Raw genomic sequence first — 13,334 nt, 5'->3', positions numbered from 1 at the left:
TAAGAAAGTTTATGGGGTGTTAGCTTTCATAAGTCGAGGGATAGAGTTTAAGAGTCGCGATGTAATGATGCAGCTCTAGAAAACTCTGGTTAGGCCACACTTGGAGTACTGTGTCCAGTTCTGGTCGCCTCACTATAGGAAGGATGTAGAAGAATTGGAAAGGGATCAGAGGAGATTTAACAGGATGCTGCCTGGTTTAGAGAGTATGCATTATGATCAGAGATTAAGGGAGCTAGGGCTTTACTCTTTGGAGAGAAGGAGGACGAGAGGAGACATGATAGAGGTGTACAAGATAATAAGAGGAATAGATAGAGTGGATAGCCATCGCCTCTTCCCCAGGGCACCACTGCTCAATACAAGAGGACATGGCTTTAAGGTAAGGGGTGGGAAGGTTCAAGGGGGATATTAGAGGAAGGTTTTTTACTCAGAGAGTGATTGGTGCGTGGAATGCACTGCCTGAATCGGTGGTGGAGGCAGATACACTAGTGAAGTTTAAGAGACTACTAGACAGGAGGAATTTAAGGTGGGGGGTAATATAGGAGGCAGGTTTTGAGGGTCGGCACAACATTGTGGGCCGAAGGGCCTGTACTGTGCTGTACTATTCTATGTTTCTATGTTTCTACATCCAAATGTCCCAGTAGGCAGCTCCCGCCCCAGCTGTAAAAGAAGCTATGGTTCCCACTTTAGCATCATCAATCACTCCAGGACCCACACAAGCAGAGGGGAAGCAAATCATCCTTGATCCCAAGGAACTGTCTGAGGTAAAATGTCAGCCATGATATTATGGAATGGCAGAGTAGGTATGCGAGGCCAGTGGTGCATTAGTACCTTTTTTTTGATGGTCTTATACTGCATTTATTGAATCTGGATTTGTTCTGCTCGAGGAAAAGAAGATGGAGAGGAGACTTCATAGAATTGTACAAGAACAGGATCATTTAGAGAGAGGAAAGAGAAGTTGGTCGCATAGATGAGTGATTCATGAACTACTTACATTTCTGGGCAAACCTAATGTTTGTGAGTGAGGAAAAAGCTTTATCAGGTGGAAAAAAGTAATAACTTGTAACTTGCTGCTATTAGAATGATGAAAAACAAGTCACCTGGTGTTTGCAAAATGAAATTACATAGGTAGTAGAGAGGTTAAGTGTGGAGCTGTAAATCCATGGGAGTTACTGATTTCTTTACAGTGAACCAGCATGGACTCAGCAGGTGGAATGACCTTCTTCTGCGCTGTAAATTCTATGTTTCTATTTCTGTGATATTATTCAATCTGTACTCTCAATGAAATTGAATTTAATTCTTACATTCATGCAGTTTTATGGAAGTAATAATAACAATACTTTAAAATCTATTATGCAAATTTGGTAGGTGTTTTCACCTTAAGTGCTGTTTCTGGCAGACTGGAAGTGCAGATTGGCATCACACTTTCTGAGTTATGAATAAATTAAGAATTCACAAGGAATTTCTATGCTATTATGTTGATAGAATAGTTTAAAATAACTTTTTCATATTTTGTTTGTTACATATTTTACAATATTCTGTTTCCGTGCACCTGTCTAGTGCAAAATTTACAGTTATTCATTCTAGTTTTGGCTTGCATGGAAATAAAAAAGATGCATTGCTCTTCACTCAGAAGATTTGATCTTACTGGAATGGCAAGCTTTCATGGGAATGCTGCACATTCCAATGAGAAACTTCAAAAAGAAGAGGAAATAATAATTATACATCTAGTGCCATATAACTTGACTGTACATGATGTTTTCAGATTAGTGTATCCTAGCAACTACAGCTAGATTCAGTCACAAGGCAAACAAACCAACAAACTGGACTGAACTAACACCAATGTGCCTGAAGTAGTCCAAAGTTAAGAGAATACCGAAAAAGTATTGAAATTGTAGTTGTAGATGGTGAGTTATTTCCAGTTGGTGCTATATCTTATGCACAACACCTTACCATTTCTTATCTTGCTCGTAATAGAACAGTTCTCTGAGGATTCGTATAGTAAGTACTTCAGACCAAATAGAATATTTTAAATGTGTGGCAAATGATCACTAGCATTAGTAAATTGTGTCAAATAATATGATTGATGTAGTACATTTTGAAGTACTATACTTCTGGTATTTTTGCTAAGTTTGCAGTCATCTACAATGTAAATTTTATTTACTAAATTTATATTGTATTAAACAGAACAAACATATGGACATAGAATGAATTGATAGGATGATTTCTGCATTTGTGAGGAAATTTGTTCTTTTTGAAATCATTGTTGGAATATCGAAGAAAAGAAATTAATTTAGAGGAACAACATATTAAGATACAGTAGGAAATAGCCCAAATTAATTCCTTCATAAGCACTTCATATGTGATTTGAATATAAATTAATTATAAATATTTTATGGATTATAGGTTCTTAATAGTGTAAGCTTAAGAAAAGCTCAGCTGGTCTGTTATTATATTTATACTATTAGGACCCACCCACCATTCTTGCCGTCTCTCATACTGGTAAGGTTTTTATGTTTATTTATCTACTATTATGCAATATTTCTCTTACACGTATCATTGTATCTATATTGCCTGCTCTGTCTGTCAGTTCTGCAGTCTTGATACCACTGCTTAGAATAATATGCTCTGATTTTTTAAATTTGATTGATTAATAGTTTTTTTTTGATTTATGACCCTTTATTCTGGCTTCAAACATATACTTTACTCACCTTCATCATCATTATGTACTGTGTCACATGCATGGGTGATCATGATCGTGACCATGATTACTCTTGGCAAATTTTTCTACAGAAGTGATTTGCCATTGCCTTCTTCTGGGCAGTGTCTTTACAAAACAGGTGCTCCCATGCCTTCACGTGACCCTGATCAAGTGGCATGGGGGTGGGGGGCACTAAGCAGGTGCTACACCTTGTCCAAGGTTGACCTGCAGGTTAGCAGAGGGAAGGAGTGCCTTATACCTCCTATTGCAAAATTTTGAGTTATTCATTCAGGTTTTTGTTTGCATGACTTCCAGAGCATATATTTGCAGTTTTCTGCTGCTGTAGCCCATCCACTTCAAGGTTCGATGTGATGTGCGTACAGGGATGATCTTCTGCACACCACTGTTGTTATGCATGTCTATTTGAGCTACTGCCCCCTTCCTGTCAACTTGAATCTGTCTGGTCATTTTCCTCTGACCTCTCTCATTAACAAGGTATTTTCACCTACAGAACTACCACTCACTACATGTTTTTTTGTTCTTTGCACCATTCTCTATAAACTCTAGAGACTATTCTGCATGAAAATCCTGGGTGATCAACAGTCTCTGAGGTACTCAAACCACCCTGTCTGGCACCAACAATCATTCCACGGTCAAAGTTACTTAGATGACATTTCTTCCCCATTTTGATGTTTGGTCTGAACTACAACTGAACCTCTTGACCATGTATGCATGCTTTTATACATTGAGTTGCTGTTTCATGTTTGGCTGATTAGATATTTGCATTAACGAGGTGTACAGTTGTAGCTAATAAAATGGCCACTGAGTGTATTTCTTTTTTGCTTGCTCTGCCCCCCATAACTCATTAATAGGCACTAATTCAAGTGCTGGCAGGAAAGAAAAATCAGTTCATTAATAAACTGATATACAAACATTTGTCGATTCTCCCAGTTAGGAATTTTCAGCCAAAATTCTTAGTTGTCTTATGAAAGGAACTAGTCTATGATTAGGTCCACTTTTTTCATTCTCCCTCAACACAGTTAAGTATTGTCCTGTCAAAAATTAACTGATGCGTTATGCTTTGCAGTGTATTAGGTACAAACATCCTTAATTCTGGAACTCTATGTTCCTTAGCGGCTACATTTTTTTTAGATTATGAGGACACACAGTCCTCTTTTATTGTCATCTAGTAATGCATGTATTAAGAAATGATACAATGTGTTTCCAGAATGATATCACAGAAACACATGACAAACCAAGACTGAAAAACTGACAAAAACCACGTAATTATAACATATAGTTACAACAGTGCAAACAATACCGTAATTTGATAAGAACAGACCACGGGCACGGTAAAGTCTCAAAGTCTCTTGAAAGTCCCATCGTCTCACGCAGACGGTGAACCTCCAGCGCCGCAAACTTGCCAATGCAGCATCCCGGAAGCATCCGACCACAGTCCGACTCCGAGTCCATCCGAAAACTCCGAGCCTCTGACCAGCTCTCCGACACCGAGCACTGAGCACCATCTCTGCCGAGCGCTTCGACCCCGGCCCTGGCAATAGGCAATAGGCAAGGCTGAGGATTTGGGGCCTTCCCCTCCGGAGATTCTCGATCGCACAGTAGCAGCAGCAATGAAGCAGGCATTTCAGAAGTTTCTCCAGATGTTCCTCCATGCTTCTTCACGTCTGTCCCTATCAAATCAGGATTATGCACGGCATCCTACTTCACAGATACGATATCATTCGGAACGGCCGCGCGCACTGCGTCGCGCTGCCATCTTCTCCTCCCCCCTGAGGGATATTGGATTGAACCAAACACTTTCTATTGAGACCAGTGGTAGTGTATTTATTTTTTTCCCTAGCTCAGACACGCACCAAGTAGGTATAACTATTTGCACCACGCCTGTTTATGCCTGCACAGACATAACTTGAAATTAAAAGTTCCATACTGTGACCATCGTGGGACAAGACATCAAGCTAAGAGCATATAACCCTCCCTGTATACTGCTCTTTTCAATAGTTAAAGGGCTAGGATGCTGATTTCAGAACTCCAAACTGGGTAAATAATTTCCAAAGTTCATATGGTGTGCCAGAACTAACAGGAAACAATCCTTCTCTACTATCAGAGGTACTGTTTTGGAATGACTGGCTACTCAGTGTAATTCCAAAGACTTACACTGAGTAACTTTACAGAGTCTTAAAAGAACCATGTTTTTTCCTGAAGCTCTCTGATAAATAATGTTAGAATGCTTAATATTTCCGAGGCTGTCATTACAGAAATATATGGTAGTCTGCAGCCGTTGGTTATAAACGGCAGTGTTTGGCAACACTCTTGTACATGGGCTGCTCTCGCAAAGTCATACTGACTTTGCTCTTTCTCTCCACAGGATCACTCCAAACGGCCGCAGCACGTTTCTCAATCTGCTGCTCACTGTGTCAGGAGAAGGATCATTGATGTATTGTACTTGCAAAGAAATGATTACATTATTTTGATTTCAGTAAGGAAGATATGGCATTGAGTCATATGCTTCTAAGGATTTCCTTGAAGCATATCTATCTTTTCTTCAAAAAACAGTTTCTGCTTGTTGAAATGTATGGGTAGATTTGCATCATATGAAAAAATTGCCTCCTAGTGAAGAACATGTTTCAGGGAACCACATGACTTGGTCATTCTAAGAGTTTCCAAAGCCCTGAGGGATGGTTCTTGGTGTAATGATCAGCTTTGTCCATGACTGATCAAGTCAGTGTGTTCGTTAATTACTACAGCAGTTGAACACAAGAACAGCGAGAGCCATCAAAATATCAGAATGAGAGTGGAAAAGCTCCAAGGCCTCCTGAAGCTAAGATTTAATTGCTTGTTGTACACAGCAAACAGTTATGGAGACTTCATTATCATGTATATTATGAGGAGGAAGTTCCATAACTGTGGAGCTCACTGGCAGAGGACTGTAGAGGCCATGTCACTGGGTGAGTTGAAGGCAGAGATTGATAGGTTCTGGTTGGTAAGGGGGTTAAGGATTACAGGGAGAAGACAGGAGAATGGAGTTGAAAAAAAAATCAGCCATGATTGAATGGCAGAGAAGACAAAATGGGCGAAACTGCCTAATTTACATCATGTGCTCCCTGCTGCACAATCCTGTTAATTGAATACAACAGCTACTGCTGGAGGAGAGGCAGCAAGGATACCCAGAATCTGGGAGCCAGGAGGCAGAGACTGGAGAGTAGCAACAGGAGCAGCAGGAAGGCAGTGGCGTCCAGAGATGCCCTTACTCAGCACCCAGTGTCATCCTTCAGCTGAGCCCAGGAACCAGGTATTGCCTCTGATAGACACCTTCTGCACAAAACCCATATGGAAACTACGAACATCCCACACACCAATCACTACCAAGGACAAGGGAGATTATAATTGCAATTGATTATTTGAAAATTGCAAAGGGTAATTGATGATCCCTCAAAACCTGCTTGGCTGGTCTACCTGGACTGATTGTAACTTGTGAATAAACGATAACTGATCCAGTTACTTACACTGTTTGCTACAACTTGTCTGCAGTCCCTAATAGGACCTTGTACCTTGCTTAAAGAAAGTTGACTTACTTATCTGAGAGGGTGAGGATCTCTCCATCTAAACCAGTGCTTGAACAATTATGCACATCAATGGCTTGTAAGTGCATGCACAGAAATCTTTTGCAAAGAAACTGACAAGCTACAGAAGATAAAAGCATGATGCCAGAGAGAAGCAGAGCAGGTAGAAGATCCTCAATGCAGAAATTAAACTGATAAAATTAAAGGGCAGCGACATTTTTTTAGATGCAGGAAATGTAGATTCATTAAGTGTGCTGGGTTTCTAACTAATTGCATCTGATCCTAGAAACATGTAGTACATTTGAGATTTCTTCAAATTCCCATACCATTGGGAACATTGGAAAGGGATTGGAATACGTTTCCTTTCAAATTTTGATTTGCCTGAAAATCACTATAGTTAGGCACAGACATTTTCATACATAATAGAATAGGGTTACAGAGTAATACCAGGTTTCAAGCAAATTAAGGCTGTTACAGATATGTCTAACAATAGTTTCATTTTTTGTCATGGAATTTGTAATGTATCAATTAAAACATTTGATTTGAAGGACTGTAACATAAAGGAATCATTACATTTCTGATTTGAGATTAATGCCAGCGTAATTCCAAAGTGTTTAAAGGCAGAAATCACCAGTTAACTAGTAAATCAACAAATGTGAAGGTAAAAACAGTGTGTAAGAGTGAATTTGGATTTTTTTTTTCTCTAGCTTGCTAAATCCTTTTTGCTAAAGGAAAACTGTTTAAAGATTATTAGACTAAATCCTCCCCTGGAGAGACAAACTTCATAATGTTTTCTTTGTTATTGAACTTTTTACCCTTCAGCTTGAATATAATTAATGGTTTAACTTGCTGGGAGTCTGAAGTGATAACAGCACAGTGCAGACACGTGAAAAGCAGAACCAACTGTGTATCTCCTTCAAAAAGCCGGCTAAGAATTGATAAACAAACAGAACAGCTTTAGAAAGGTAGGTACATTAGTCACTGTGAGTATATAAAAAATATAAACTTAGAGAAGGCAAATAAAAAGAAGGATGGAAAAGCATATAAAATTGTATTCCAGGTTTCTTAATGATTCTTTGTCACCTCACTGTGATTGATAGCCATCCACTTCATGTCATCAGGATTTTATAGATCAACAACAGAGGCAAATATTTTCTAAATGTGGAGTATTTCATCTGTGATACTTCACCAAAGATAAAGGAATGGTTCATGATTAGCACATCACTTTAAGCTATAAATGGGAAGATTTACAGCATATTTTTGTCACTAATCTGTCTGCACCTCCCATAATGTGGACCCATGTCAATGAAAATGTCCATTTGAAAATGTATATCGAACAAAAGTAAAGAGTCATTTAATGGCTTACTAACTTTCACCCTTATTAAACATTCTTAATACATCAGCTGACCCAATCTATGTCATGCCCTTTTTTCTTTTTAGTGAACTTAAAGAACGAACCTGATTTACTTTTAGTTTCTCTTCAAGTCTTATTTCCTGCTCATTTTACCTTCCACGGGGGTTCCTTTCATTTACTAAAGGCAATAAGCAATGAGCCTGCCAAAGCTGCTCTTCTCATTAAAGGAACATCACTTTTATATTAAAAAAATTGGCAACATTGCTGAGAGATATAGATAGGTTAAGTGAGTGGGCAAGGGTCTAGCAGATGGAGTACAGTGTTGGTAAATAGTCATAGTCATACTTTATTCATCCCGGGGAAAATTGGTTTTCGTTACAGTTGCACCATAAATAATAAATAGTAATAGAACCATATATAGTTAAATAGTAATATGTAAATTATGCCAGTAAATTATGAAATAAGTCCAGGACCAGCCTATTGGCTCAGGGTGTCTGACCCTCCAAGGGAGGAGTTGTAAAGTTTGATGGCCACAGGCAGGAATGACTTCCTATGACGCTCTGTGCTGCATCTCGGTGGAATGAGTCTCTGGCTGAATGTACTCCTGCACCCACACAGTACATTATGTAGTGGATGGGAAACATTGACCAAGATGGCATGCAACTTAGACAGCATCCTCTTTTCAGACACCACCGTGAGAGAGTCCAGTTCCATCCCCACAACATCACTGGCCTTAGGAATGAGTTTGTTGATTCTGTTGGTGTCTGCTACCCTCAGCCTGCTGCCCCAGCACACAACAGCAAACATGATCGCACTGGCCACCACAGACTCGTAGACCATCCTCAGCATCGTCCGGCAGATGTTAAAGGACCTCAGTCTCCTCAGGAAATAGAGACGGCTCTGACCCTTCTTGTAGACAGCCTCCGTGTTCTTTGACCAGCCAGTTTATTGTCAATTCGTATCCCCAGGTATTTATAATCCTCCACCATGTCCACACTGACCCCCTGGATGGAAACAGGGGTCGCCGGTACCTTAGCTCTCCTCAGGTCTACCACCAGCTCCTTAGTCTTTTTCACATTAAGCTGCAGATAATTCTGCTCACACCATGTGACAAAGTTGTCACAAGTGTGACAAATGTGAGGTCATCCATTTTGGAAGGAAAAATGAAAGTGCAGATTAGCATTTAAATGATAAAAGATTGCAGCATGCTGCTGTGCAGAGGGACTTGGGAGTGCTGTGCACGAATCACAAAAGGTTGGTTTGCAGGTGCAGCAGGCTATCAAAAAGATAAATGGAATGTTGGCCTTCATTGCTAGAGGGGTTGAATTTAAGAGCAGGGAGGTCATGCTGCAACTGTACAGGGTACTGGTGTAGCCGCACCTGGAGTACCGGGTGCTGTTCTGGTCTCCTTACTTGAGGAAGGATATACTGGCTTTGGAGGCGGTGCAGAGGAGGTTCACCAGGTTGACTCCAGAGATGAGGGGGTTAGACTATGAGGAGAGATTGAATCACCTGGGACTGTACTCACTGGAATTCAGAAGAATGAGAGGAGATCTGATAGAAACATATAAAATTATGAAAGGGATAGATAAGATAGAGGCAGGGAAGTTGTTTCCACTGGTAGATGAGACTAGAACTAGGGGACATAGCCTCAAGATTCAGGGGAGTAGATTTAGGATGGCGATGAGGAGGAACTGCTTTTCCCAGAGAGTGGTGAATGTGGAATTCTCTGCCCAATGAAGCAGTGGAGGCTACCTCAGTAAATATATTTAAGAAAAGCTTGGATAGATTTTTGTATAGTAGGAGAATTAATGGTTATGGGGAAAAGGCAGGTAGGTGGAGGTGAGTCCATGGCCAGATCAGCCATGATCATATTGAATGGTGGAGCAGTCTCGATGGACCAGATAGCCTACTCCTGCTCCTATTTCTTAATGTTTTTATTCTCTTTGTTTACAAGCATGCAAAATAATAATAACTGCATTGAACATCAATATTACATTGAGTTATACTGGTTTTGGTTATAACTGGGTTGATGTATGTAGTCTCTAAATGTTTAGGCCATCCATTTTAACATTGAGCAAAATACCATATTTGAAATAAATATTTGCTTTGGTATACTAAAATATATGGACATATCCCCAAGAGTAACATTAAGCTTTGCTGTGAAGCACAGATAGATAGGTAGTTTATTGATCCTATGGGAAATTACAGTGAGAAAGTAGCATTACAAGTGCACATATATACAAATATTAGAAGAGAAGTAAGAAAGAATAAAAAATAATTTACCTCAAACAGTCTAACAGGAGGGGTTATCACTTCCCCGGCGATAGGGTTGACTCATTATAGAAAGAATGTAATTCCCAAGTTCTGTCTTTAAGCTTGATGTTTTTATTGAAGCCCATGGAGTGTTTAGATAGAAAGAGTCTGGAATGTCTGGCAAGGCTTGAGCATTAACAAAGACATTACACTTCCAGCCTTGAAAGGTGCCTGAAGCAATAATATAGAACAATTTTGATCTGTATTTCAAAGCACAGGTGGATATTGTGCTGGCTGTAATGATGGTAAGATTGCAGCCTGAGATTTGCTAAACAAAATTGTTGTCTTAGCTGGTGGGTTCTAAATTATTGCCCTCTTTCCTATCCCTCCTGCTCATGAAGCACCATATTCAAAACCAACGGACTGAAATAGTTTCTGTATTCAAAGTGAGGTCATCAAACTTAATTTCATCTTGCAAAAGTGAGTACACGTGTAACAGTCTATTGCCGAAAGGTTGCTGTTTAAATTGTTTTGAGCGGAGCATACAATTTTTACGTATGGTTTTTCTTTCTTTGTGTGTCTCCTTGTGTGTGAAGTTACATAATGACGACGGCAATGAGTGAAGTTCCAGTATTCAGATCAGAGCAGGAGTGAGTATGCTGCAATATAATTACACAACTCAACCTTCTTCTTCTCATGTGTTTTAATTGCCATGTAATTTAGTAATTTGATATTTCAAACAACTCATCAATGCCTGATGAATTTAGTCAGAATTGTCAGTTGGATTGCGGGAGTTCTAAGTAAGAAAAATATCAGATTTCCAAAGGTGCTGATCAAAATGACAGTTTCTTGACTGACTCCAAATATGAATTTCTCATCTATGATGTTGTACTTTTCATGGCTTTTCTAGTCCAAATGAATTATTTCTTTCAAATACTTGGATTTAGTTTTAGTTGGTTATCACACAAAACCCCAGATTCCTGCCCCTCTGGTGGCCTGGCCTATCAGCTCTGAAATTTACATCAATATATCATTCCATTCTTCCTATTCCAAGTTCCTTGTTGAAATACAGCCTCTGATCAAGCTTTTGATCACACTGCCCTACCCTTTTTTAGCTAGGTATGATCATCAGCATTATTATGTGACATAGGTGATCATGGTCTCATGACTATGATTGTTAGTCATAGTCATAGTCATAGTCATAGTCATAGTCATACTTCATTGATCCCGGGAGAAACTGGTTTTTGTTACAGTTGCACCATAAATAATAAATAGTAATAAAACCATAAACAGTTAAATAGTCATATGTAAATTATGTCCAGGACCAGCCTATTGGCTCAGGGTGTCTGACCCTCCAAGGGAGGAGTTGTAAAGTTTGATGGCCACAGGCAGGAATGACTTCCTATGACGCTCTGTGTTGCATCTCAGTGGATTGAGTCTCTGGCTGAATGTACTCCTGTGCCCACCCAGTACATTATGTAGTGGGTGGGAGACATTGACCAAGATGGCATGCAACTTGGACAGCATCCTCTTTTCAGACACCACCGTCAGAGACTCCAGTTCCATCCCCACAACATCACTGGCCTTACGAAAGAGTTTGTGGATTCTGTTGGTGTCTGCTACCCTCAGCCTGCTGCCCCAGCACACAACAGCAAACATGGTAGCACTGGCCACCACAGACTCGTAGAACATCCTCAGCATCGTCTGACAGATGTTAAAGGACCTCAGTCTCCTCAGGAAATAGAGACGGCTCTGACCCTTCTTGTAGACAGCCTCAGTGTTCTTTGACCAGTCCAGTTTATTGTCAATTCATATCCCCAGGTATTTGTAATCCTCCACCATGTCCACACTGACCCCCTGGATGGAAACAGGGGTCACCGGTACCTTAGCTCTTCTCAGGTCTACCACCAGCTCCTTAGTCTTTTTCACATTAAGCTACAGATAATTCTGCTCACACCATGTGACAAAGTTTCCTACCGTAGCCCTGTACTCAGCCTCATCTCCCTTGCTGATGCATCCAACTATGGCAGAGTCATCCGTAAACTTCTGAAGATGACAAGACTCTGTGCAGTAGTTGAAGTCCGAGGTGTAAATGGTGAAGAGAAAGGGAGACAAGACAGTCCCCTGTGGAGCCCCAGTGCTGCTGATCACTCTGTCGGACACACAGTGTTGCAAGCACACGTACTGTGGTCTTCCAGTCAGGTAATCAAGAATCCATGACACCAGGAAAGCATCCACCTGTATCGCTGTCAGCTTCTCTCCAGCAGTGCAGGGCGGATGGTGTTGAACGCACTGGAGAAGTCAAAAAACATGACCCTCACAGTGCTCGCTGGCTTGTCCAGGTGGGCGTAGACACGGTTCAGCAGGTAGACGATGGCATCCTCAACTCCTAGTTGGGGCTGGTAGGCGAACTGGAGGGGATCTAAGTGTGCTCTGACCATAGGCCGGAGCAGCTCCAGAACAAGTCTCCCCAGGGTCTTCATGATGTGGGAGGTCAATGCCATTGGTCTGTAGTCATTGAGGCTGCTGGGGCGCGGCGTCTTCGGCACAGGGACGAGGCAGGACGTCTTCCATAGCACAGGAACCCTCCGGAGCCTCAGGATCAGGTTGAAGACACGGCGAAGTACTCCACATAGCTGAGGGGCACAGGCTTTGAGCACCCTGGTACTGACACCATCTGGTCCTGCAGCCTTGCTTGGGTTGTGACGTTTCAGCTGTCTTCTCACCTGTTCAGCTATGAAGCCCACCATGGTGGTTTCGTGTGGGGTATAGTCATGAGAGCAGGGTGGGGGACTGTGAGGAGGGGTAGGAGGGGAGAGTGGAATATGTGTTGGTTGGGGGCCGACAATTGTTCTTGGCAATTATTTCTGCAAAAGTGGTTTGCCATTGCCATTTTTTGGACAGTGTCTTTACAAGACGGGTGACCCCAGCCATTATCAATACACTTCAGAGATTGTCTGCCTGGCGTCAATGGTCGCATAACCAGGACCTGTGGTCATACGACCATTCACTTCCTGCTCCCATAGCTTCATGTGACTCTGATTGTGGGGCTAAGCACAAGCTATTCCTTGCCCAAGGGTGACCTGCAGGCTAGAGGAGGGAAGGGGCACTTTACAGGCCCTTTGGTACAGGTCTCTACCAAAGGACCTGTAAGGTGCTCCCTTCCTCCTCTAGCCTGCACCTACCACCCGCTAGGTGTAATTTATCAAAAACATTAAATTCAGCAAAGCCCAAATAAATTGAACTATAGATAGTTATTGGAAAATGAAATTAATTCATTCACTGTGACTTAAATTACCAAATCAACTAAAAACTTGTCTGGTTCCATCATTGTCCGACTCTTTCCTTGTCTATGCTCATCCTTACGTACACCATTACTAACTGACTATTTCTGTCTGGCCTCCCTCAATCAACTTCATAAAACTAAGATCATCAAAATCTTGTT

General features: G+C 41.1%; 1 protein-coding gene across 3 annotated transcripts in view; it reads left to right on the top strand.

The window, feature by feature from the left end:
* The first annotated feature begins 1,820 nt into the window (after window positions 1-1,820).
* LOC140211836 (protein TBATA-like) overlaps window positions 1,821-13,334 on the top strand; it is a 51,142-nt gene continuing 39,628 nt past the window's right edge. The window contains exons 1-3 of one of the 3 annotated variants that reach the window (XM_072282008.1): window positions 1,821-1,904; window positions 7,102-7,244; window positions 10,486-10,539. In XM_072282008.1, coding sequence (XP_072138109.1) covers window positions 10,493-10,539 — 47 coding nt within the window. In that variant the 5' untranslated portion in view covers window positions 1,821-1,904; window positions 7,102-7,244; window positions 10,486-10,492. The other 2 variants (XM_072282009.1, XM_072282010.1) reach the window with 2 other exon arrangements.

This window comes from Mobula birostris, chromosome 18, assembly GCF_030028105.1.
Source record: "Mobula birostris isolate sMobBir1 chromosome 18, sMobBir1.hap1, whole genome shotgun sequence".
In the NCBI taxonomy this organism is placed as follows: domain Eukaryota; kingdom Metazoa; phylum Chordata; class Chondrichthyes; order Myliobatiformes; family Myliobatidae; genus Mobula; species Mobula birostris.
Note: the sequence above shows the minus strand (reverse complement) of the source record. Positions and strands in the feature narration are given on the sequence as shown.